The sequence below is a fragment of the Saccopteryx bilineata genome, chromosome 1, assembly GCF_036850765.1.
Source record: "Saccopteryx bilineata isolate mSacBil1 chromosome 1, mSacBil1_pri_phased_curated, whole genome shotgun sequence".
Classification (NCBI taxonomy): domain Eukaryota; kingdom Metazoa; phylum Chordata; class Mammalia; order Chiroptera; family Emballonuridae; genus Saccopteryx; species Saccopteryx bilineata.
In genome coordinates this window covers 375,677,719-375,703,878 of record NC_089490.1, presented here as the reverse complement: position 1 = coordinate 375,703,878, position 26,160 = coordinate 375,677,719, and the positions used below count along the sequence as shown (strand labels likewise).

At 40.6% G+C, this 26,160-nt stretch overlaps 1 protein-coding gene across 5 annotated transcripts in view; it reads left to right on the top strand.

The window, feature by feature from the left end:
* The window catches only part of MPPED2 (metallophosphoesterase domain containing 2), a 166,023-nt gene that overhangs the window by 3,187 nt on the left and 136,676 nt on the right, over window positions 1-26,160 (top strand). For 4 of the 5 annotated variants that reach the window (XM_066251176.1, XM_066251174.1, XM_066251177.1 and 1 more), the window contains exon 2: window positions 3,165-3,413. In XM_066251176.1, the coding sequence (XP_066107273.1) occupies window positions 3,286-3,413 (128 nt within the window). In that variant the 5' untranslated portion in view covers window positions 3,165-3,285. Of the gene's footprint in view, window positions 1-1,696; window positions 1,829-3,164; window positions 3,414-26,160 lie in introns of those variants that run through there. The other variant, XM_066251179.1, reaches the window with a different exon arrangement.

Here is a 26,160-nt window from a genome sequence, read left to right as displayed (position 1 = left end):
TTTTTCAACTAGATTCCTGGGGGTGGGGGTGGGGATTGCAAGTTGCACAGCTTCAGGGACAGGAGATATGATTGCTGTCTAGGAAATGCAAAATGTGCTCACATGATTTTGTTTCCAAAAGAGAAAGTCAAACTAGCACCAGCAGGAATGTTTGCCAGTGTCAGTCCCTTTTTTATTTTTCTTGAGGATTCCTGGCATTTACTACTGTGTTTCTTTGTTTTATGGAGCAAATGTGTTGAAGTACAAAATGAAAAAAAAAATCAGAAGAATACCGTTCTCTTTAAATACTGTTATGTAAAAACGTAATGTGTGATGAGGATGAGATGCTCCAAAATCTGAACATTTGGAAAGTTTTCCTGACTAAATATGTGAAGCAAGGTGATGTGACTTCCTTGTAGTCCCAGGCAGTGTATTGTTCTGTCCTTTCAAGCTTTTAACATATTTCTCAGGTAAAGGGAGGAGACCATTGTGCCATCCCTGAGTTTACCCAAAAAACAAACAAACAAACAAAAAAAAAACATGTGTTGATGTTTAAAGTCTTAAGATATGTTCATTTAGTGATGTGAGTGGGGATAAACATAGCATTAAAAATATATATAAGCCTTTTCTTGATTTGTCTATAAAGGTTCCTATGAAAGTTTTGAAGCTCTCTGCCTCAGTCTGACATTTCCTTCAAAGGACTCCAGATTAAAGAAGATAGACGCTGCAGGTGCACTGTTTTGATAAAACACTTAAAAGAGAACATGGTTAAGATGAATTCATATGAGGTGCCAGCCCCCCAGTTAGCCCTTCCGAGTTACAGGGGCCTGTGCTTGCTGATGAAAAGATGTTCTGTTTGTCCTGCTGGGGCAAAGGTGCTGAGAGGCACAGATGTTCACTTGATAGAAAAGGCAATCCTACGTTGACTTTCGGATAGAGTGGACCGTTTACGAGTGTGACTTGATCACCTTCTAAGTTCCGGTCTCTTCTAGGCTTCCAGTGGCAGGTTCTAATGCTAACTCCCTATAAGTCATTGCCTAGATATTTACATAATGGTTATGTATATTTTATTTCTAGGCCATTTTTGGTTTAATTAGTGAGTTTGCTCCAGAAACATTTAACTACTTCTGGCACCGGGTGCAGAGATTGTTACTGAGAGGTCACAATGGTCTAGACATGAATATTTGTTTCCTTTGCTTCTTAATGTGCTGTACTTCACACAATAGACATTGATGGCAGGAACATAAGAATTGCCATGCAATTTTTACATCACTCTCTAATTTGTGCACTTTTAAGTTCTTACAGTCTGAAAATGTGTGTGTGTGTGTGTGTGTGTATTTTCTCTGTGCTTTGATGGCTAACATTCTTTTTAATGACAGTCATTTCTATAACAGGAAGATGTTTTCATTTGTATTTACTTTTCAGCATGGCGCAATTAGGCAGTGTTGCGCTTCAGTAGTGTCTCGGTACTTTGTGTCTCAAAAGAGAATTACAGTACTTAGAACAGGACTGCAATTTGAAGCAGGTGTTGTGTTTTACTGTGATGCAAAATAACAGTAAAATATAATTGTGGGGGAAATGAAGGAAACAGCTGCAAACTTGGTATGAAAACTGCCACATTATGATTTGTAAGCAGTTCTTATAGATATCTTACATCAGAAGAACAGGGACAGATTTTAATTTTGTTAATCCTGCTGGCCTGGTTGTCTCTCAACTGGCGCTTAAAGGACTGATACCTCCCATGGAGTTTGGAAGAAGAAAGAGAACCCAAAGTGGCACTGCTTAAAATGCCAGCGTTCCAGGGATTCATCGCTTGGCAGTGCCTTTGTACGTTAGGAGCGAAGGCAAGGTGGGTGTTGTTCAGCTTGCGTGGCGAAGATGAGCAGGGCAATGATTTGACTAGAACGCTGTGGAATTTCTTAGCCCAGCTAGCATATGGAGGGCTACACAAGCCCCGGGTTGTAAAATAATAAAACAAATGGCCTATAGCAGGCCATCTGCCTTTTCCTTGATATTGAAGGTGTTTCATGCCAAATTTAAATTTAATCTGACTATTCTAAATATTCTTATTTGAGATAGCAGCTAAGACTCTGGTGCTTAATGGTGCGCATGGCAAACGTATTCTGATGTAAAGCACTTAAAGTACGAGCGTGGGTTACCCAAGGGTTACCCGAGGACTGTGCTGGTCGCTGCTGCTTCCTACTGCACTGATCAATTGCGAATGCTTCCACACAAGCATGTGCTTTCTTCAGTCTTTGAACACCTGCTGTAAAAGTAAACATCCTCCTTTCCGAACCCAGGGCAGCAAATCATATATTGACATTTAAGAGAAGATTCAAAACTAGTGGCAACTTAGAAAAGTATGAAACCAACTACTGAGAATCATGCAGCATCCAGCAAGAACGAGGCAGGCCATCTATGTAATGGCTGCCCTTGTTTACTGCTCGCTCCCGGCTGGAAAAGGGGCAGTAATGAATGCATCCAGGGTAGTGGTGCAAGATTTCCCCCAAGTGACTGCAGTGTTTAGGTAAATTATTTTACGTTTAAATATGAAGGATTTGCCTCCCTGAAGTTCTTTGCTGCAATGGAATGCATATGTACACTAGGCACTGAGCACCTATGTATTTTGGGAGCTGCTTGTGAAAGAAAAAAAATTGTGTGTAACGTGTGCATATGTGGTATGTGTAATACAGGTCCACACAGGTACTGTTGTGAGTACAGCATTTTAAACTTACATTTGTCATTGCATTTTATGGCTGCGTTAAGCATCGAGATTTCAAATTATGATATGATACCAACTTTGTATAGACCAAATATTCCAATTAGCAGGGAAGGTTTGGAAGAGTCTCCCACTTCGAGCACAGACCATTTATAGTTAGATGCCATGGCAACTGTGGATATGGCCCTTCTGTAATTCACATTAAGTGCCATAATTATAATTAAAGAGGAAATCTTAGTTTGAATGCCGTTGAAATGATTTGCTAGCAGCCAGCGGTGTCATGTGGAGTGTAATGTCCACTCTGAGGTGCTTGCAGGATAGAGAGTTGGGAAAGGTTGTATCCAGGAGGCAGCAACACAATGCGATTTTTCTTTCCCCGATCCAATTTCATGTCCAGGTGTCACATTTGACATCTCTTTGCACACCCTCTTTTTTTTTTCTCTCATTTTATATTTTTCCCCCTCAGAAACGCACAGCAGTGTTGATGAGTAGACCCTTCGGTTCAGCGGTTGGCTGAAACGCACCATGCCTGCTCCCATCCTTGGCTCTGGAAAGCTGTGAAGTGCTCCTGCCTATAGGGAGGAAGGATGGCACATGGGATTCCTTCTCAAGGCAAAGTCACCATAACAGTGGATGAGTACAGCTCCAACCCGACCCAGGCGTTCACGCACTACAACATCAACCAGAGCCGCTTCCAGCCGCCGCACGTACACATGTGAGTATCGCTCGTGGACTTGAAAAAACTAGCAGTCAAGAAAATAGACAGAAAATAAGGAAGTCGCTAATGACTTCTGCCAGGGAGAGTAAAAGGGGTGTGAACACACAATAGGGTGTAGAGAGGTGTGTTGTAAAATTGAGTACCTGAAACCTGTTATCGTTATGTTAACCAGCGTCACCCCGACAAATTCAATAAAAAAAGCCACTGCAAACACCAAAAAAATGTGCATGTTTCACAAAACAGATGCATGGCTGCGGTTCCAAACACAGTTTGAAGGAATACCCTGCGTCTGTGTAGCACGTCAGATTTGCAGAGTTATTTCAACCTCAATTTGAGCTTCGATTTTCAGGGCCTCTCATGGGTCATGGCAGGTCGCCCACATTTTATGGGTATCAACAGAGACGTTAAGGTATTTGCCAAATGTCACACAGTGAATCTTGGCAGAGTCTCCTGACCTCCTTAGTTCAGTTTGCTTTATACTATACGGTTTGTCTCTATGCGGAAATACTTCTTGAACATTTCTAGCTTCCTCCCCTCACCTCACTCCACTGCCCCTTTACATTCAGCTGAGAAATAGGCTTAATCTGGACTGTTCCGCTCCTGCAAACTTCGTGGTCTCTCCTGTTGCTGGTGGAAGGGTGCTGCATGTGCGCAACTCCAACAATACAGGGAACAAAGGACTTAAGGACAGTGGAGCACTTGGTTCCAGGAACTGTATTTTCCTCTCACTCCCTAATACTATTCAAATCGTGTGCGGTTTAAGCTGTGTCAGGAACAGCATGTGGGAGAAATCAAGAGGCAGGTACTCTGCAGCACCTGAATGCACACCGGCTTTCTCTCGTTCCTCTGCGTGGGATGTGCTTCCAGCAGATGGGGCAAAAGGTCACCGTCTTTCTTGTCTATTCAAGGCCTGGTGCTCATTCTCTTTGAGACCCTTCCAGTGTCTAACATGAGTCTTTCAGAGTAAGACTAAACCTCTTGGACTACAATTGTGTAGTCAAGAGAGAAAGGAGGTTAGACCATTTCTGTCAATCCTAGCAAAATTGAACACAAGGCATGTCCAAGTCACAAAATTAATTTTTTTTGGAATTGTTTTATTTAGGTGTTTATATTTTTATTTTTTGTATTTTTCTGAAGTGAGAAGGGTGAGGGGGGTGGCAGACAGACTCCCGCATGCGCCTGACCGGGATCCACCCGGCATGCCCACCAGGGAGCGATGCTCTGCCCATCTGGGGCGTTGCTCTGTTGCAACCAGAACCATTCTAGTGCCTGAGGCAGAGGCCATGGAGCCATCCTCAGCACCCGGGCAACTTTGCTCCAGTGGAGCCTTGGCTGTGGGAGGGGAAGAGAGAGACAGAGAGGAAGGAGAGGGGGAGGGGTGGAGAAGCAGATGGGCGCTTCTCCTGTGTGCCCTGGCCGGGAATCGAACCCAGGACTTCCACACGCTGGTCCGACGCTCTACTGCTGAGCCAGCCGCCCAGGGCCTATTTAGGTGTTTTTAAAAAATAGTAGGACCGCCTTCCCCCAACACACACACACACACACACACTCTCTCTCTCTCTCTCTCTCTCTTTCTCTATCTCTCTCTCAAATTTAGAAACACTAACAAGATGACAAGATCTCTTTAGACTACTTGGGTTGTAGTATAAAAGTAGGACACCACTTTGCGAGTATATCCAGTAGTGTCACTCAATTACCTACGATAAGATTTCTAAAAAAAAAATAAAAAGAAAAATAGAAAGAAATCCTTGTAAATGGTTCACGCTAAACTATTTTTAAGACTTTTATACTTTCTTTAAGTCAGAACATAATGCTTGATTGTGAGACATTGCTAACATGACTTTTTTTTTTTTTTTTTTTTTTTTTTTGTATTTTTCTGAAGTTGGAAACAGGGAGGCAGTCAGACAGACTCCCGCATGCGCCCGACCGGGACCCATCGGCATGCCCACCAGGGGGCGATGCTCTGCCCATCTGGGTTTTTGCTCTGTTGTGACCACAGCCAGTCCAGCACCTGAGGCAGAGGCCACAGAGCCATCCTCAGTGCCCAGGCCAACTTTGCTCCGGTGGAGCCTTGGCTGTGGGAGGGGAAGAGAGAGACAGAGAGGAAGGAGAGGGGGAAGGGTGGAGAAGCAGATGGGAGCTTTTCCTGTGTGCCCTGGCTGGGAATCGAACCCGGGACTCCTGCACGCCAGGCTGATGCTCTACCACTGAGCCAACCAGCCAGGGCCGCTAACATGATTTTAAGGAAAAGTTTTAAGGTGAAAAGGTTTTTCTTTGTTAAAATTTTTTTTCTGAGTCATAACTATGTACTCATTTCAAATATTTCTTTTACTCTTCTTCTAGTAATTCATTTTTCTTCAAACGTGTTATACCTTTGGCTCTGTTTTGCTGGCGTGACGTGTTGTATTAAACAATCTGCAGAGAACTAACTCTGTGGATTCTCTTTCCTGTCATGCAGATGGAAGTATGTTTTGGCTCAGATTTCTTGGAAAATGACTGGCAAGGAATTTTAGCTTAGTCTCCATTTGTAACCAGAAGATTCCACTCCTGAACCTTGAATGCCCACATGGGCTTCCTACCTGAAACCTTTGCTGCAGGCACGCAAGTTGGCTCACTGTCACCTGAGCACCTTTAGAGCCATTCCAGCTGGGTGCTACAACTGTCACGGTTTCTCAGAGCAGGGACACCCACATGCTCTGCTCAGCAAATGCCTCAGAGCCAGTTCAAGCTTCTCTGCATCTAGGAAACCTCTTCTGTTTCTCCCAGTCCAAACTGACTGTGCCTCCTCCCACACACGATGCCCCTAATCACTTGGCATTTACTCAAACCGTACCACCTTTATTATTGTTGTTCTCTCTCTACCTCTCCACTACATCATTCATTTCTCAAAGGCAGGGATTGGTCAGGTAACAGGTGCTCAGATGTACTAATACACTGACCAATTCATCCATTGATTTGATTGTGCATTGAGATGAGAAATAACATTTGCGATTTGGACATTTTCACTGGAATGCTTTGAGCTATTTAACATTACGAGGGTTTGAATGAAGGTGTGTGTGTATCATCAGGAGGTTGACTCACCTTTTCTTTGCCTTTACTTTTCTGAGCTTGTGCCCTAGCACAGTGACTGGTCCACACTAGGCATCCAGGTATCTTGGGGAAATGCTAGAATGTTATATTTCTGTTATATTTAAAAAAAAAGATTGTCTTTAGTCTAAATAGAAATTTAAATCGGCTGGAAAATACCCATAAAATATTTAGTCTAACATTTCTTCCAGCTTTTCTGAAGTTTTCAACATGTCATGCAGGGCTTTGTTGCTCTCCCTGAGATATTTTGTCTTTTCCACTTGAATAGTTGCTCATTTATTTTGCATGGGGTTCTTAAAACATTTGTTTCCCTTTTCTACTTACAAGTGAGGTCCGTGAAAACCCTTGGCAGATCATCTGGATGGGAGTTACAATCTTGCTCCCTTAAACGATCTGCTGTTTTTTTGCGCACAGCCCAGCTGGGGTTTTCTTACCTTACTTAAAGAATAGCTCACTTCCCGTTTAGGTTAGTTAGTCTCAGCTCAGCTTTGTGACCCACCTTGGGCAATTTACTTCCTTTCTCCAAGCCTCACTCTACTTATCTGTAAACATTGGCACCAATGTTTTTGGGTCTTGTCGTTCTGACATACGAACGTGAAGATTGCAACTAAGACAGTATTTCTCCCCAGGGTGTTGTTATGGGGGGGCACCCAGATACATAAGTTTTGGTCTCCATCTTCATGAAGCTCATCACTGATTTCAGAGCTGTCATTCAACCGGCTTTAGGAAGTTTACTGCTTGGTCTTGGTTTGCTGTTACCTGTGACTTCTGATGAGGCTGCCACCAAACTTTCTAAAATACACTGGCCTGCATCTCTGCTTGTAGTGTAGGGAAGATTTTTTTTCTTTTTTTTAAGAAAGCAATTCGATATGACCTTGGGAAGGAAAATTAAAATACGGAGTTGGCAGGACAGAATATAACCTAGAGCTTGTGTGCCCCTCTTACCCAGACTCTTGAACACGCTAATACACTGAACACCAACAATTAGCAGGGCTTCATTTTTCTCCAGCCTTTTCATCATTCCCAAGAAGATCATTGAGAAAATTATTTTGTATTTAATGATGGTGGAAAGAGGTGCTAAAAGAGCCAATGTGGGTTTGAAAACACTATAATGATTTGGTATGTTTTTAATCGTCTGAGGCCTAATAAAATATTATGAGACCATATATATATATATATATATATATATTTATTTATTTATTTATGAGAGAGAGAGAGAGAAAGAAAGAGACAAATACAGATAGATGGACAGGGACAGAGAGAGATGAAAAGCATCAACTCATAGTTGTGGCACCTTAGCTGTTCATTGATTGCGTTCTCATATGTGCCTTGACCCTGGGCCTCCAGCTAAGCCAGTGATCCCTTGCTCAAGCCAGCATCCTGGTGCTTCAAGCCAGTGACTATGGGGTCATGTCTATGAACCCATGCTCAAGCCAGCGACCCTACACTCAAGCTAGTGAGCCTGGGCTCAAACCGGTGACATTGGGGTTTTGTACCTGGGTCCTCAGCCTTCTAGTGGATAATGATGTATCCACTGCACCACTGTCTGGTCAGGCTGGAGTCTTCTTTTAAAAAAACTATTTTTCAATTAAGGTTTACATTCAATATTATTTTATAGTAGTTTCAGATGTACAACACAGTGGTTAGGTAATCATATACTACTTTGCAATGTGATCCTGGGATCTTACTTTGCTCTGGCTTTCTCCCACTTGTTTGGGGGAGTCACTGTAGCATAGTGGTGAACATCTCCATGGAATCAGATTATTGGATTTAAAACCTGGTTACACCACTTACTAGCTCTGTAACCAATGTGGAGGAATGAATGAACTTTTCTGTGGGTGTTTTTATCTATTTGTAAAATGTGGGACAATAAAACTAGTGCCTATCTCAAAAGGTTGCTTTGAAGCTTAAAACAATATTACTTATTAATTTCTTAGAGGATTGCTTAGTATGTGGTCAAAACTAAAAAAAATGTTAGATGTTATCATTAATGATTGTTTTATTGATTGAGTTTTTTGTTCTAAGCTGTCTCAATTTATTTTGAAAATCAGTAGAGTATTAATAAATGAATAAGTAAGAAAATAACTCACTGGTAAGTTTTGTCCAACAAACTTCTGGATGGGATTTTTCACTGTTCCAGGTATCCTGACTTTTTAGTGTCTGTCAAGATCACAGCTTAGGAGTGTCTCACCTACCTCTAGTTACTCCATGGGAGTGACGATTTCAGGGGAGAAGGAATCCAGTGAGCTGGTTGATCTCTGGGAAATTACAGTAGCCTTTCTCCAGTTGTGCTGGTCTCAGGTCCTTGTACCCCCATCAATGTCTTATGCTCTCCACCTGACTGTGGTTAAAACAGAAGCACCAATAGTTAACCATAATTAACCAGGGGTTAGTGCAAAGAGCACAGCTTGGGCTTGGGAATGTGGACAATATTCACATAGTGCCCGAGAAAGTGGGTCTGCTTATCCCACCACTTATAGGCTTGGCTGGGTAATGATGGACAAATTACTGAACCTCAGTCTTCTCTCTCATCTGTAAAATGGGTTTAATGACATTTTTAAATGGTTGTGAGCATTAAATGAGATGATACATACGGTACAATGCCTGGAAGATAGCACATGATAAACAGATGTTGGGATAATATTTATGCTCTTTTCCACTACTTGGTGAGTATAAGACATATGTTTGTTAACTTCTTTATTTCTGAACTGCTTGATGGTATAAAACCTGACAAGTCCAGCTTATGTTCTTAATTGCTCTGTTGCATTGTATAGCATGCCAGTGTTTGCTTGGGCATTGCAAATCAGAAATGATCCGAAGTGTTTGGGGTATCTGGGTGATCATTTCATGCCAAAATTCTTATAGGATTTTGTTTGTCAGATTTGAAGTTTCCTTCTTAGGTAGTAGGAAGTAAATGTTTATTTCAGGGCTGTATTAGGTATCCTTAGGTACAAAAATAGAATGGCATCATTCTGTTTAAAAAAAAGAAAGAGTACCTGGAAAGCTAAATACCAACATTACTGGTGATTATTTAGGGAATCGATTTGGGAGTGAATTTATGGGGGGAGGGTTGGGTAAAGACTTTTCATTTTTTTAAATTTCATATGCTTAACAACTATGTTATACTTTTGTAATGAAATTTTTTTTTTGTATTTTTCTGAAACTGGAAACGGGGAGGCAGTCAGACAGACTCCCGCATGTGCCCAACTGGGATCCACCCAGCATGCCCACCAAGGGGTGATGCTCTGCCCATCTGGGGCGTTGCTCTGTTGCAACCAGGGCCATTCTAGCGCCTGAGGCAGAGGCCATGGAGCCATCCTCAGCGCCCAGGCCAACTTTGCTCCAATGGAACCTTGGTTGCAGGAGGGGAAGAGAGAGACAGAGAGGAAGGAGAGGGGGAGGTGTGGAGAAGCAGATGGGCGCTTCTCCTGTGTGCCCTGGCCAGGAATCGAACTTAGGACTCCTTGAAAATATTTTTTAAAGAATGATAAACATGTAATTTGTCTCCAAGTCCTGTTTTGTCTAGAAGATGTACAAAAAAGGCTCACTCGGCTGCAAATCTGCATACTCTGGCCTAGCTTCCATAGATGGTACTTTCTGTTTTATGTTATCATCAAGGATGAGACCAAATGCTGTTCGTCGGTTCAATATCATCCAACTTGCTCAGGTAGGAAGATGGCAGCAGTGTCAAGGGTGCTGCCTGCTTCTTTGTCCTAGACCTGAAGGAGAATTTTTTTAAAAGAAGTATCTTCAAATTCATTTTTGGAAGCCAGCAGAGTCTACAGTATCAGTAAATAAGTGCCTTGCTGTAGCCACTCCCTGTGAGTGTTTCAAGGAACTTGGATTCTTGTCCTGGCTTAGTCACTAATTAGGTCCATGATCCTTAGCAAGTTGGGCTTCTCTGAATCTCTGGTTCCTCCCTAGCTATTGGACTAGACGCTGGTTAGCATTTTCCCTTCTCATTCAGGCAGTTTAGGATTTCTCCCATGTCTTGTCTCTTATAGTCTCTTTGAAATTAAGACCACAAATCCCTCATCCTTAGTGATACTCTGTAGGGAAAGAGTATAATAAGGAGGCATCATGGGGATATGGTGGAGAGAGAAGAAAAATGAGCCCTAACTCTCAGACAGAGGAAGAGTAATATCAAGAATGAATGAATATCTGGGGCTCTGTAAAATTGCACTTGATAAACAAGGTAGAAATTTATCCTTTCCTCCAGAGCTGGGCTGCATTAGTTGTTTGAAAAAAAAAAAAAAAAGCTAAACATTTTTCTCTTGGTAAGCCACTTTCTCATTCTCATTACAAATTTATCACTGGCTTGCACATTAGCATGGCCATAATTTTTGTTAATGTTTTCAATCTGAAATTCATCGTGGAGATGCTGAATGGCCCTTTTAGTTTGCACTCATATATAAACACAGGGTATTTTTCTTTTCCTCTCTCATTTCTTTTTTAAAATAAGTTCTTTTTTCTTTACACTCCCTGAGGGTACTGGTCTTGCGGTCCGTGACAGTTCAACTTCGTTGTAGAGCTGAATTTTTTCCTACTCTGTAGATTTCTTTGTTTCATTCGAGCATTAAGAAGCCCACCTAAAATTAGATTTTTTTGTGTGTCTATATTGATTTGTTCTTAGAACCCTAGCTGTATGTTGCACAACCGGCTAGTGTTTTTTTGTTTGTTTGTGTGTTTTGGTTACTTAACTCTCTAGGAGGGTAATGAATTTTGATAAATAAAGCAGATCCTCTGTAGTATGGTATTCCTGGATTTCAGATTCTGAAATACTTAACCTACATTTATAGAAGTAAAGGATTCATAGGAAAAATGTGGCCACAGTCAATGGATAAACATAGGAAACTGCAAAACCCATCAGATCACCTCTCCTTAAGGATGGACTCTATTGCTTATTCTAAGTGCAGGTTTTTAAAAAATCTCTTTCATGGAAATGTTTTGATAAATACATACAAAATGGCAAGGCAAGCTTAACAGGAAGTCATGTAATAGAGAATCTGTGTTTAAGACATTTAATTTTCATTCTGAGACTTTAGAGCTTATGCAGATATAGATTCTAAGACCTCAAAACAAAGCTAATGCCACTGAAACGACCACATCTTGAATAACAACCCCCCTAGCTGGTTCTCAAGTGTTTTCAGAAAGGAGAAGCAGCTCACTGGAGTCTTAGAAGAGCTATCCATCAGCTTGTTGTTATTCCTCTGCAGTATTTCCCTAGGTCTCTCTTTCCCGTGTCTTTTTCCCTTTTAGAATTTCATAGCATACTCAAAACGAGATGTTTCGGTAGCCGCCCTGGCATGATTAGGCTATTATTTCAATACTAGTATAGATAAAACGACCGTACTCCTGCAGACCACCACGTAAGTCTGCTTTTTTTTTTTTTAATGTAAAAAGTACACTTGGCGGCTTTGTCTGCGTAGAAACACTAACTCTGCAAAGAGGAAACTCTTGCGTTTATTGGCCTTTGCAGTATTTGGGTCTGCATATTTTTCTTCTATTCTGCTTTGAAGACTTTTTTTTCTTTCAATTTCTGCTCCCCGTAGAAAGGTAAAATGTATGCCAATAAGAAAATGCATTTTTGGAGGCTCTTTGGGTTTTTTTTCTTTAACACAAATCAAGAATCTAAGCTCCTGTAGTTGGTTTCAATTGTGCAGTTTTATATTAAGTAGTGAAGCTCTTGAAACTAGTTGGAAAAAAAGAAAGAAAAACCCAGCACCATTTAATCAAGCAAACAGAGGTTAATTTTTGGTACTTGATGTTCCTGAGCTTTAAAATTCCCAGTGCGAATGAAGCCATTCTGGAAGGCCCTCTTTGGTAATGGCTTCCTTCAAAGACTGCAGGGCCCTGTACCATACATAGACTTCTCCCCAGACCCATGTATTTCTTCATGCAGTCTCTGAAACCTTCCAGCTCAGAGATTCAATAGGTCCCGAGATGGAAAAAAGTATCTTTTCCCATCATGCAGTGGGCTCTTTTGGCATTTATGCTGATTGGCTAAGGAAAGTGGCTCACTTTTGGTATTCAGGTTTAGGTATTTAGGCCACAGACCAAGTATCAGAGCATTTACGTATCGGACACTCAGTTAAAAATGTGTTTTGCACAAAGACTTAAAACTGAAATCAAGAAAAAAAAATTAAGTCTCCCACCAGCTCAGCAACCTCAGCATGTTTCTCTAATTTCCTGAAAGATTTAGCCTTTTGCTATGACATAGACATTTTACCAGGTCTATTTTGGTCCTGAGTTTTGGAAAATTTTTCTCCCTTTTGTTTCATTTTGCTTTGCCTTAAGACTTCAGAGATAACCACAGACTCTGCTAGACTGTATTAGATATTTTTTTAAGATCACAAATATCATACCCATTGCTCTTGGTTCTGCTTTATACTTAATGTATTCTATTTTTAATTAAAAAAATTTTTTCTAATGTATTCTTTTTATAAAAAATATTGCTATTACATAATGATTCTGCTTAGGTAGGCAAGGTATATAATGAGGAGATACATGTTTTTTGGAGAAGAGAAAATTGAGGATATGTGAGAGGGAGAGGGGGAGGGAGGGTGTAGCAGATATATTCATTAACTTATAATTCTTTCTTGCAATTATGATGTCCCTGACCTTGGGCTTGACTTGAACACCAGGAGAGTGTCAGCATCCTTAAATGTGAGTCAAAAGGGAGCTAAGACAAAGTGCACCTTAGCTTTCTGGGAGATGCATGCTAATTCTACAGACCAATGAATCCAGCATTTGAAAGGACTGACATCACCATTTTTGATACATTGACCTGTTTTGATCTCCGAGAAGGAACAATTTGTTAGGTAACTCAAAACTTCAGGTTTATGTTTCAATATTAAAAAAAAAAAACCCATTTGACAAATAGTGAACCATGAACTTGCTTTTGAGAAATGTAAGAATATCTGAAATTGCAATTTCCCAAGGTTCACCATCTGTTAGTATCGAGGAGCCATACCATATGTTGTGCTCAGCTTCTGACTTTTACAGGTTAACTTGTTTTCACTTTGCTCTTAACCCTCACATTTTGGGCACAGCTGGTAGCACTGGAACCTATTTTGTCTCAAACTTAGAGAGAAGAGGAACTGGGAGGGGCAAAGCTTTGGGAAGAGCCAACGGCGTAGCAAGGCGGCATTAACTCCTAAAGGCTATTAATTCCTGATTCTGCCATAATGCAGTTCAGAGAGGAATCCAAGGTTTTCTCCATGTGACTATAAAGGCTTGGGTGTCCTGTTCAGCACAGTGGTGAGAGCCTGGCCCAGTGGCACTCTGGAGAATTCAGAAGGGGAATAATGACCTCGTGGGAGGTTGTTTGCCTCTCACTGTGCCCCTTGGTGGCGGAGGGCTAGTCTGTTTAGTATCTCTCCCTCTCGACCCCTCCACCACGCTAATGGCAGCCGGCACGCTCCACTGTTTATCTTGGAATTTGATACCATCATCTTGGCAACCAAACTGGGACCTTTACTACTCAGATTGTTTGTCATTTGTTGTTAATTATCTGTTACCATAAATTCTGCACTTTGAGAAAAAAAAAGAGGGGGGATGTTTTGTAATATTTCCTCGAACATGGAAGTGGAGTTTCATTTGCTGAGGACAAAAGAGGGGGGAAAATCAGTCCTTTAGGGAATTGGTTTCAGGGAAATCAAGTGTCCTGGTGTTAGGGACGGGCTCATTCAGATCCCGCTGCTGCCGCCAGTATTTGCACTGGAAGAGCCTCTGAAGCAGCCTTGGTCTGTATTTAGGAGAGGGACCCCCTTTGCAGGGAAAAAAACGTAATTTAACATGACATAAGGGGTTTTGCCATCTTTTGTGCCATAATTGTGTGCTGTGTGTTTGCTGAGCCTGGCAGTTCCCTGCAGTTGGCCCCTTCTTTTGAGAGGTTATTAAGACAAAGCAGGCCAGAGTGAAAAGTAGCTTCTGCTTACCTGCCTTTACGAGGTGTTTATTTTGTCAAGTGAAGAATGAAAATGACTTTCTGGCCATTAGTAGATTTTAATCATGCCCCCACACTCCGCGGGGGAAGGTTGTGTCACCTTATAAACAAACAGTGCTGTTTTGCGAGGTGCTGGGCCACTGGGCTGCAAGAGCCCCAGGCTGGCCTTCGTGTCTTAATAATGCCATCAACAGAACAGGAGAGAGAGGAAGAATGAACGTGTGTATTTTGGAGGGGAGAGAGTTTCGGGAGTGGAGTGGTTGTTGCTAAGCAGAAATGTAGGCACATTTAAAAATATTTTTAAAAAATCACTTGAAGAGTTCCAAAAAAAATTAAATAAATAAAACGCTAAGTATATCCAGAATCCAGTCTGTTTGCCTCTCTGTCCCCCACGTTCATTTACATTCTCTGCTGGGAATGTCTCATCCTGACTCAGGGGATCACAATAATGTATATACTGCTAACAAAAATCAGGGGGTATTTTAAAATAAATGTGAAGCAATAAAATACCCCTAATTTTTGTGAGTATTATGTATGTGCTTTACTAGGTAATGGTGAAGGTTGTATTAGATGATGCTTAGGGCTTAGGAAAGAACTGAGCCCAGTATTTCAATGCGCGATGCACGGTGGATGTTATTATGAAGTGCAATAATTAATCATACTTGCTATTAAGTTTAGTGTGTCGGTTTTATTTTTGATGAGAAGTTTTTACTTTTGTTTTCCTCCCACTTGTAGAGTTTTTAGGGTTCTTCCAGAGCAATTCCCACACTGGGAGGGGAGGGTTGTGCCTGTGCTAACCCACTGACCGCCAAGGGCAGACTTAATATTTATCCTAGCCCCTTGACTTAGGCCTGGGACAGTGGAACTCTCAGACACGTGCTTTTTACAAGAGTTGCGAGTTTTGTTTGGGTTTGCTCCCTTTGGTTTCCACAGAATCAGAAAATGTTCTTCCCAGGCACATAAGGACTCATAACAGTATTATCCTTGAAATAAAACACCATTTCTACATATTCCACTTCCGTTATTCTCTTGTTTTCTTTCTTTCAGTGTTTGTTTTTTTTTTTAAGGAAATACGGTAGGTGTGTGCACCATTTTAGGACACAGGTTTTGATCAAACTTTCAGACTAAGAAATGAGTATTAAATGAATGTCTCAGAGTTCGCTTAAGCTTGAGTATGAGGATAAGAGACGGGGAGGCGGAGAATGGAGGCTGGCAGAAAGCACTCTCAGACTGCTCTGGGGGAGGCTGGGAAAAGGATTTAACACTTTGGATTTCTTAGAAGCCATTAAAACTCGGGTGAGATCAGATTACCTGACTGCCCATCTGAAACCTGAAACTCTTGCCCTAAACCATGCAATTGAGTTAAGCTCCAAATTCAAGGCCTCCCCCTAAGACTGGCCTCTGGGTAAGCCTCATTGTGGATTGCAAAATGATTTCCTTTGAGAGGAGCAGGACTACAGTGAGGGTTTTTTATGGCCAATTGAGCCTGTACACTGGTGCCAGCCAGACATTTGGCAGCAGTCAGTGCCAACTTTGGTGATCCGTCCGCCGATTTTTCCCAAGGTCTTCCATCCCGTCTGCATTCGGTGCTGACATCGAAGGGAAGATGTGTTGTAAATCCAACTTTCTAGGCATGCTTCCTGCATTGTGTGTTTTTAATTTTTCCAAGTGGAGAGGTACCGAGAGGTACAGGGAGAAAGCAGGCTGGTCCTAAAATTCAGGCTCAGAATGATAGACACAGCTCTTCTCCCTAAATACCGTTTCCTCCCCTCCCCCTTTGTCACTCCTTTAGGGGACCTCCGACCCTGTTCTCTGGATTAGGTGAAACCAAAGTACCTTCCAGTAATGCATTTCCTTAGTCACACTCTCTGTAAATGGATTTTCTAAACGTTTGTGAGTAGACTGCCTTCCACCAGGCTCTAAGCTCTACAAAGGCAGCAGCTCTCGCTTTTTATTTATTTTATTGTTTTATCCACCTCCATCCACAGCACCTGTCACACAATGGTAGGTACACTACTTGTGCTCCAAGTACCTGTTAAATGAATGAATGCAATTTGAGTGTGCAAGGATTCAATGTTCTCTTACTGTGGCTCCCTTATAATCATTCATTCATTCTGAGAGCTTGTATTCAGACTTGACTTTCAAAGGGGCAACTTAAAAGTCTCCCGTGTTTTCTTCAGAATGGAGCTGGATGAAGAGCTAGAGTTCCTGAATCTCCTGCACTAACTGTGTATTCTGCCTTCAGTTTGACTTTTACACTGACATTTCTAACATAACAAAAACATCAAAGTTTCACTTTGAATTGGACCCCAAATATTTGAACTTCCTGTATTGTTCTTCAACTTCAAGACTGAGGCATTAAGACCTATATTGTTCAAAGTCCTTGTAAAATGCGTATTTATTGATCCTATTGGGAGTCAACAATTACTGGTTAGAAGTGTGAAATTAATTAGGATATATTCCAGCCCGATTTCTGGGTGTCTGACTGACACCTTCCTTTAATACGTAGAATTTACTGGAAATGACCATGAAAATGGGTCATCTGTTACTATGAGAATCACACAATTTTATTCTGTGCTCAGGTATTTTCTTAACAACTTTACTTGTTTTTCTTATTTTTCCGAAATAGTAAACTCTTCAAACTTACAGAGTAACTATTTTGATAGAAATCTATGATTTGTGTGAAGTGTGGGAAATGCCATCATAACTACATTGGTGTAATACAATAATTCAAAACCTTTTAAAAGTTGTGTTAAAGGGAAAACAAATGAAATTTAAAGGAAGTATGTATTTATGGGTAACTCAACTGTAATCCTCCTGAAAACTAAATGATTAAAAAAAAAAAAACCTGTGTAAAGTGCCAAGCTTAAGATACAATTTTACATGAAGCAGGATTTAAAGGAGGAGAGATAGGAAGAAAGAGAGGTTTGCATTACAAGCACTTTGAGGCAGGATGTTTTCAATTTAGGTGGCTGACTTCAGGTTTGCTCCCTAACTCTCCTTGTGACTGTGTCTACTTCTAAAGAAGGAGTTGCATAATTAATCTTTCTGGGAATGCCCTTTGGTTGAGGACCTAATTGAGTTTCTGGACTTGAGTGTGGACTAGAACTGGGGGAGCTTTTTGCCCTGTAGGTAGAAACCCTTTGATGGACCTGCCTCTTTGATAGATACCTGTAGCGACTAGAAGTGACATTGTTCAGGTGAAGTGTGGTTTAGTAATTGAGGAGTCATTGCCCCTTAGTATACGAAAATCTTTCTGTAAAATAGCGAAGACACCAAAATCCACATGTGCAATTTAAATGAGCTTGTATTCTTCATTATAAATATGCACCGGATGCCAAGTAGAAAACCGGAACACTCTCTCAGGATGCTGTTAGGGCCAAACGGAATTTCATTAGGGACAGCTTCAAAGATCAGTTCCTCGTGTCCATAAAAACAAGTGTAAATTATCTGGTGCGCGCCTGCTGTTAGCAGTTGCAGTGTTGCATTATGCATGATTCCAGACTGCACAGAGGAGACACAAGCTGTATGGAGTTCTGCAGCGGAGTAGGGATTTCTTCATTATTTATATCTACATTTATATATATATAAATTTTGGGGATGCTGAGTTCTACATTTTGGAAATTTATTGGCGTGTTTCAGTTAATGGAGGGTGCCATATATAATCTGTTCCTACATTTTTGATGAATTGGAGTCAGATCAGAAAGGCATGATAAAGCTCGGAATTGCTTATATGAACAACCAATCTGCTCAGATTTATGTATCTTGTTTGCTCACAAATGGAGTCAGATGAGGGGCCCTGAGTGCATTCGATGCTCACAGAATTGGGTGCATTTGTTTCCACCATTCTCTCCGTCTTTTGGGTCTCTTGGTTAGATCTTAGAAGTACGTGTAAATGCGGAGCAATAGCAAATTTAAAAAATGTGGCCGACTTTCCCATACAAGGCTTTAATAAATAGTTTTGGAATAAATGCCTAAGAGTCCGGAGTATGTTCCTGAGGTGTACTCTGTGAGGAGGTAAAGAAGCAGGAGAGAGTAGTGTTTGAGAACATGGACTGTAGAACCAGGTTGCTAAGGTTTAAGTCTTAGTCTGCCTCTTACTAGCTGTTTGACTTTGGGTAAGTTACTGAACCTCTCTGTGTTCTCATCTGTAAATGAGGGAAAAAATTAGTACCTACCTCATATAGCTGTTGTGAGTGTTAAATCAGATGATGTGTGTATTGTACTTAGAACATTTCCTGGGCCCACAGTAAGTTTTATCAGAGTGTTTGCTCCTAACACCTTCCGGGACAGCTGGGGAGGGCGAGGTATGGCACGCCCAGAGACCGCGTTCACAAGTGTATGAGTGCACACTTCCATGAGGCTGAGGGCAGGCAGAGTCAATAGTGATCACTTCTGAGGTGAACTGGGAAAAGCCATTTAGTAGATGGTGTACCTTTTTGGTCCACATAACCCAGTGAAATAACCATGAGATCTTGGGGCAAGGGTAAAAAGTATCAAGACAGAGACAGCGTTCTCTGGACAAAGCAGAAAAAAGTATGTGTGACAACTCCTTTCCCCAGTTATTTCTCAGAGCCGAGCCCCGGAACAATGCTTTCTATGGGAGAAGGATCGATACAGCAGCCGTATGCTGTAGCATGTGATTTACATTCACAAATGGTCCAGCACCAGCTACCTCCATTCTGAAATTTACACTGGGGAGTAATTTAATATAAGGGGGGTAGCCGAGATGTTAGTATTTCCCTTCCTAGACTGGAAGCTCTGTCAAGGCAGGGCCCATGCTGGTTGATCTTGAATCTTCTGCAATGTCCACGGGCTCAGTAATTAACTACATCTTCAACAGCAGTTTCTCATATGTATTTTCTGTCATTTGGTCCTCACAGTAAATGATCTCTGAACTTAAAATCATCACATCTTCTGTAGAGAGTCATCCCTGGTATTATTATAGCCACCCAAGCACTAGTTATTCCCAGCCTCGTTTGCTTCAGTATTCCTCCTTGCGGTCTGCTGAAAATACCTGGCCCCACCTGTCACTCACTCCTCAATAGCTGAAGGATGGTTTGATGCCAGCTCTCGTGTTCTGGCACTAAGTGATTGAGGCCTCCTTTGTGATTCTATGAACAGGGAGATGAGAACCTCTAGAATATTTGACTAAAGGAAAAGAGTTGTTTGACTTGGTAGGCACCTTGGAAACCATCTACAGGACACCGGAAATGAGCAGGATGAGTGGGAAGTCTGGGGAAGTTGGGTGTCGTTGAAAATGTTTCAGTTATATAAATCATAAGTCTTTACTGGAATTGGCATGAAAGGCAGGGATAGTGGCTGTTTAGCTTATTGTTTTATCCCCAGGACATAGCACCCTATCTGTTAAAATAAATAAATAGTTATTGATGAAGAAATGAATAAATGAATGTCTTCTTGGGTTAACTGTCAGAATAATGTGGAAGTGTGAACCATCCAGTCCTTGTCTGTCTAGGGGTGTTTTGCTTATTTAGGGAGATAATCATTTGAGCCTGAATTACAGAATATATGATAAAGTAGTCATGTGTGCATTATTATTAATAGAAGATTAAGGTGTATTTTTGTATATGTGTGTACTGGTGTTTACTCTGAAGGAAACACGTGTAGAGAATTTTGCACATGGCCAGTTGGCTACCCCTCTGGGTTGAGTCACCTGATGAAGGTCACACAGGACAGCTGGGTAGCAGTACAGTGTGTCTCTCTTTCTGAGCCTTACTGAGCAGAAAGTGCTTTAAGGAATTTAAAGTTTGGGACAGATTATAAGACCTAACTGAGTAGAAGAAATGAGGGAGAATTTTATCAAGCACAAGTCCAAAGTAAAACTTTGTTTGGGTATCTGACTTAATTCTATTAAATTGTTTTCCAGTTTTATTCCTGACTTTTCTCTGTTGATATACCTGAGGGTAGACAAAGTGTCTTCGGGTCTGATTCCTGTCCCAGACATGAAAGGAAGTAGGCCGTCTGGAGGAGGCACCCTGTGATGGAAAGCAGTATCAATTAAACAGGAGCAGCCAGTTTCTGCCCTGGAGGTTCACCCTTTGCTTTCGTTTCACGATAGTTCCTTCTGTTCTTACCGCTCGTGTGTCTCTTGGTTCCTCTCAAGTCTGGCAGTAACTCCTGGACTCCAGGGCTCTAGAAACCGCTGCCATTTTCTACTCAGAGACTGCGCACTTGGACAGCAGTTGCATTTTTGCTGGGATGTGGGAATCGGGAAGCGTGCAACCATATGCCGTGGGCTTGGATGATGGCTCACATTCCAATCCAGTGAAATGGTTTCTGGCCCAGGGCTTGCCCCGGGTGGAAATGAGCAGACCTGTCCTGTGCTGCTAGGTCTTTTCCGTTTGGGGACATGAAGATGGGAGGCTGGATGTCTTCAACATAAATTCGACAAAGTTCAATTTGCATGCGGTTCTGAGACGTGACTCCAGTTGAATATCAAGCATCCAGAGTAACTTCAGAGGCATCTCCATTTTTGAGACGTTCTTGGAGGTCTCTATTTGGAAGTGGTGTCTCTGACTAAAAGGAAATGGTATTATTGCTCAGAAAACTGCTTCTGTTATCCATCATTCATGTTGGCGTCAGTTGGTAGACCATTGAAGTGTGTCATCTTCATTAAGATTGAGGAACCCTAGGGCCACAAGTCAGTCCACAAGGAGCATTTCCAGCCACATGCAATTTCCCTCTTGGAAAATGCTCTGTGAAAGATTTGAGCTATCACATTAAACTTCTTGAATGTTCAAACTGCAGCTGGGCTCAGGTTGGCTTTGGCCATGCTCCTTTGCCTACGGTGCTGCAGCTTTAGCGATCAGTAAGATTCTAGCCAAATGCCTAGGATGCTGGTGCAGTGGCTGGCAGCTGGCCATGGGTTCCATTGCTGGTAATGAGCCAGAAATAACGGCTAGATCTCTAAAATCTGAGCAACACAGAAAGTAGGAAAATTTTCCCAGCTCTGCTTTTCTGGGAAGTTCAGAGATAGCATTGGGCAGCAACATTCACAATGAGTTCTGACTGTTGAACTGCATTAATAGAAAAATGATCTAATAAAAGCTCTACTTTTGGTGATGATTAAAATTAGTAGTTCTGGAATGCTCAAGATGCCAACTTACTGGGCAGAGTTCATAAAATATGCATTGTGGTGAGTCCAGCTAATGAATATATTGGTTGTAGCAATCTACATTTCACTGTGGAAATCACATATCTCAATTATATGCACACAGAAATGTGTGTGTACACATGCACACATGCCCACAGATATAGAAAGGTTTAAAATTCAACATAGATGCAAGTGCTTACTGAAGCCTTCTTATGACTGTTGAAACAACAAATAAAACATTGGACATTGTTTACATGCTGACTGAACACCCCAGCTAACGTTACTCACACAGTTGACCTTGTTTTCTGTCGAGGGCACGAAGAAGCCACATTATTAAGCATATTGGGTCAACCTGGGGTTCACGCTAACATCATTTTTCTTTCTGTAGTGATGAAAAGGTCTTCAGCCAGATTGTTTTCTTTTTGTTCCACACCGGGTGGGGGTGGCATGATGTCTGTATGACTGTGGGTCTGCTCTATAAATAAGCAGATTCAGTCTTTTGTTTTAAATGTAATCAGCAAGATTACATTTGCATCGCTTATAAGTGAATCACATAAGTGAAATTGCATTGCCGGCATCTCATTTGCTATCATAAAATGTTATGGGATGCAGGCTGTTTTTCTCCAAATAAAGTGTCTTGAGTTAGTATTAGGGGGCTTGCTTTCATTTTCCTTTGTGACCAAATTTGTTGCATTTGACAGTGCGAGGGCTCATATTTTCACTTAAGTTAGTTGCTAGAGAAATCCTCATTCACATTCTCTAGAATGAGCTAAGATATTGGTTCAGTAGGGGGTAAATGGGAGTTTTAAGACTGTCTCATGTCCTGTAGCAAATGATTGCTAATCACTTCCTGTTGTTTGTGACAATTTCTGCTTACTAAGAGTAAATGCCAGTCACTGTTGGTTGGAAGTATAAGGCTGATGTTTTTCAAGCAGTTGGCTACAGAAAATGGTTTACATAAAACAAAACCAAAAACTTTAGTCAGTCACCATATTTTTTTAGCAACCAGTATAAAAATACCTGTTTTAATTGGCTCTTTAGAAGGTATCCTTAAGATTCCCCGCTTATTTCCTTGAAAATAAATAATTTAACACAACAATAGTAGTCGCAGACTTCCAAAGTCAGTAATTTCCTTGACAAATGAGAGTGCCCTATTTCACAGATCACTCCCCCCTCCACTGAGGTTTTCTTAATTCATGAATTTTTAAGATGGAAGTCGAAGGAAAGGTATGAGTTCTTAGATAACCTATAACGGTGCGGTTATCCACAAAGCCTCTGTTTATTAACTACATTATTGATAAAATCCCACAAGGCAGCCGGCAGCTGTAGTGCTGATTATGCCCTTTGGTAAATGTGAAAACTGCTTTCAAAACGCAAAAGCGTGCCAGTTACAGTGATACAGTGACAAAGAGAAGGAGCTTCATAACCAGTGGTGATCTTTGGTTATTTGGAAAGGTGTTAGTAGACCAAAATAGGAAGAATTAAATGTGATAAATGGGAAATTAGAATATGAGGGAGTAGGATTTTTGTTTGTTTGTTTCTATCCAAAAGACAAGACTTAATGATATGAAACTCAAAATTAAGACCTAATATTCCTAAATACCTTACAGTTCTATTTTTAAAAAAAATAAAACTTTGAAGGGTATGTGCAGTTTTGTGTTATATTATTTAAAATATTTATACATCCAGAGGAACATTTTATATGGAAGGAGAGAATTGAGTGTAACTTCTTTTAAATGAGTAAACTTTTAATTGAAACATGGCGTACATACAGACAAGTGTACAGATGATCTGTATTTAACTGAATGAATATTCACAAAAGGAACGTACTTGTGTGACCCATATGGGATGTAGATTTAAAGATCATTTGTTTTAGTCTGAGAAATAATATTCTGAAGTCATAAGAATTTACATATTACTGCAATCTGCAATAAACTTTTATTAAAAATGGTAGAGACCTTTGTTGCTATTGCCATGTGGTTTACAAAGAAGATGACTGTGTGCGTTGGGATCCCAGTGTCCTCCCTAAGAGTCCTCTGCAGCTGGATGTGGCAGGGTTTAGAGTTGCCTATGTGACTACTGTGACTTTTATTTAAAATGGTCTCCAAGGCATACTTTCCATTTGTAGTCACTTAAGATTTTCTGAAAACTTCTCTCTGTGATTTGAAAATTCTCTGGATAATATTTCCAAATTGATGACCTTCTTGAGTTAAAATGTGTTTTTGTTAAGTCTAGATTTAAAGATATCTTTATTTTCTATTCAATTCATCACCATTTTCTCACTGGAAAAATTAACCATGCCTGTCCCACTTCAAATGAGCAGCTGCACTTTGAAACGAGATCCTTCTTTTGGCTGTAATTGTCCAAATGAGGAGGACCAGGTTGGTTAAGTAGTTGAAAAGAATTGATTGTGACTGTAAAGCATTTTTATGCTTTCAGTTTTTTTCTCTTCACATTTTGGTATTCCCAGCTAGGGGAAAAAAAAGGAGGCAGAAAACAAGGATGGAGGAAGGGAGGGAAGAGGGAAGGAAACAAAAGGAAGAGGAAGAAGGGGGAAGAGTTGACAGTGTACCTGTAAGAAAGACACCTCTTACTGGGAATAAATTGGCTCTGACTTTGGAGGAAAGAAAGTTCAGCCCAAGAAACACTATTGGGCCTGAAGTGTGTCAACTAATGACTCAGAATTTTTGTTTATTTTTAATAAATTCACCAAAATAAGTAAAGTAGTAGTAGTAGTAGTAGTAGTGTGTGTGTGTTCTGTTTGCTGTTGTTATCACCTATTCTTGAAATACCTACACTGCTGAGAATAGTTCTGAAACCATTTCTTTAGGCGTTGTCTTTGGAGCCAGTTTATGGGAACATAAGGAAAGAGTTCTGTGTATTTCCCAGCTACAGTGATCATTTTCACTCATACTCATTCATATTTTATCTGGGGAAGCCCTTATGGTGCCCACTCACCACGCCCAAGGAATAAAAGTCATTAGTGAGCTCTCACCACAGGGCTCTTTAGACTCACCAGGCTGTGTCTTAATTGTTTGGTCCCCAACCCACGTCATTGCTATTGAGAATTCTTATAAACCTAGGAGTACCTCAGCTTTCTATTTGTCCACAAAAGTATTGGACTTCTAGAAAGTTGATACCACAATTGATCCAAATTATTCTATATAAATGGGAAATACGGTCCGTCAGCATAGAGATGGAAATAATTGCACATTCTGTGTTTTAGGTGACCAAAATGACTGATAGAGATATTTACTGGTTGGTTACCTAACAAGTAGCTCCCCCTTTTTTTATAGGAAACTAGCAATCCTAGTAGATTACCTGGCTATGTATATCTGTTAAATCTCATGGCAACTAGGGGAGAATATTTCTAAGTGAAAGGGAAATAGCTCTGTTTGTTATATACTATTGTAAAAATTAATACTTTGTCTTGAAAAAATAGCTGCTTTTAAGCTATCAGGAGTCTCAAGTAAGTAAAAATAAACATAAATTTCCAAAACTATTTGGAATCTTATCTTTTGATTATATAAAATTGTACATTGTCTCCAACAAAAAAATTTGGATTGATACCTCTAGTTAAGATAAATTCAATAAAGAATTTAAAAGATAAAAATAAAAAACCTGAAAATAGAACTTAGCTTTATAAATAAAATGGCACATACAACCGTTTCAGAATTATGATTTGTATTTGCTTATTTGGCATGGTGTTTATTTTATAATTAATTCACTAATTCAAATATTTGTTGCATTCCTGCTATATTTCAGGCAAGCAAACTGCCTGAGTCTGGGATTATTTAAAAAATTAAAAATGATAATCTTACAAATTTATTATGGGGGAAAAGTTTCAACGTAATGCACACTCATGACCTATTTCAGCCTTCATTCAAACTTTGTCACAGCTTAGAGTATAAACATAACCTTTATGATTGTGATTATTTTTCCATGCTGATTTTCCCCCTTGTTTTATTGCTTTAGCCTTGATTAAACACTTCTTTTGGGGAGCCCCTTTTCTTTCTACCTTAGGGCATCTTCCATCCTCATGAGTGCAGGGCGTACAGCCTAAGTTCGACCTAGGAAACCAGCCAGAAAGAAACAAGCCAGAGAGAAAAAGACAGAATCCACAAAGATGACAACGATGATGTTGATAGTGGTTACTATCTATTTAGTGCTTGTTATAATATATACCCTCGGAAGTAGATGGTATTATTCCCACTTTGCAGATAAGAATACCAAGGCTAGAAGAGGCCTCCTAGTGTGACTTGGGTTTCACAGCTGGTTAGTGAAACACAAGTTTATCTGAGACTATGGGTCATGCTGGTCTGTCAGGAAGACAGTGACAGACCCATGGACTAAAGATTTAGACTTTGTTCTTTTTCCTTTTCCAAAACAGTGCTCATGATAAAACCATGTGGAATTGAAGTCATGAAGAATCATGCAGTAAATATATTCCAGATCCACAACTATGCTTTTGGAATAGTTCCACTGATTGAGGCTCTGTAGAGAAGCATGACCTAGGATGACTTTTTCACTTCAGAATATGGAGGAATGCAGTATTAGGAGGACAGGGATAATCAAATGATACCAGCCTCAGTTCC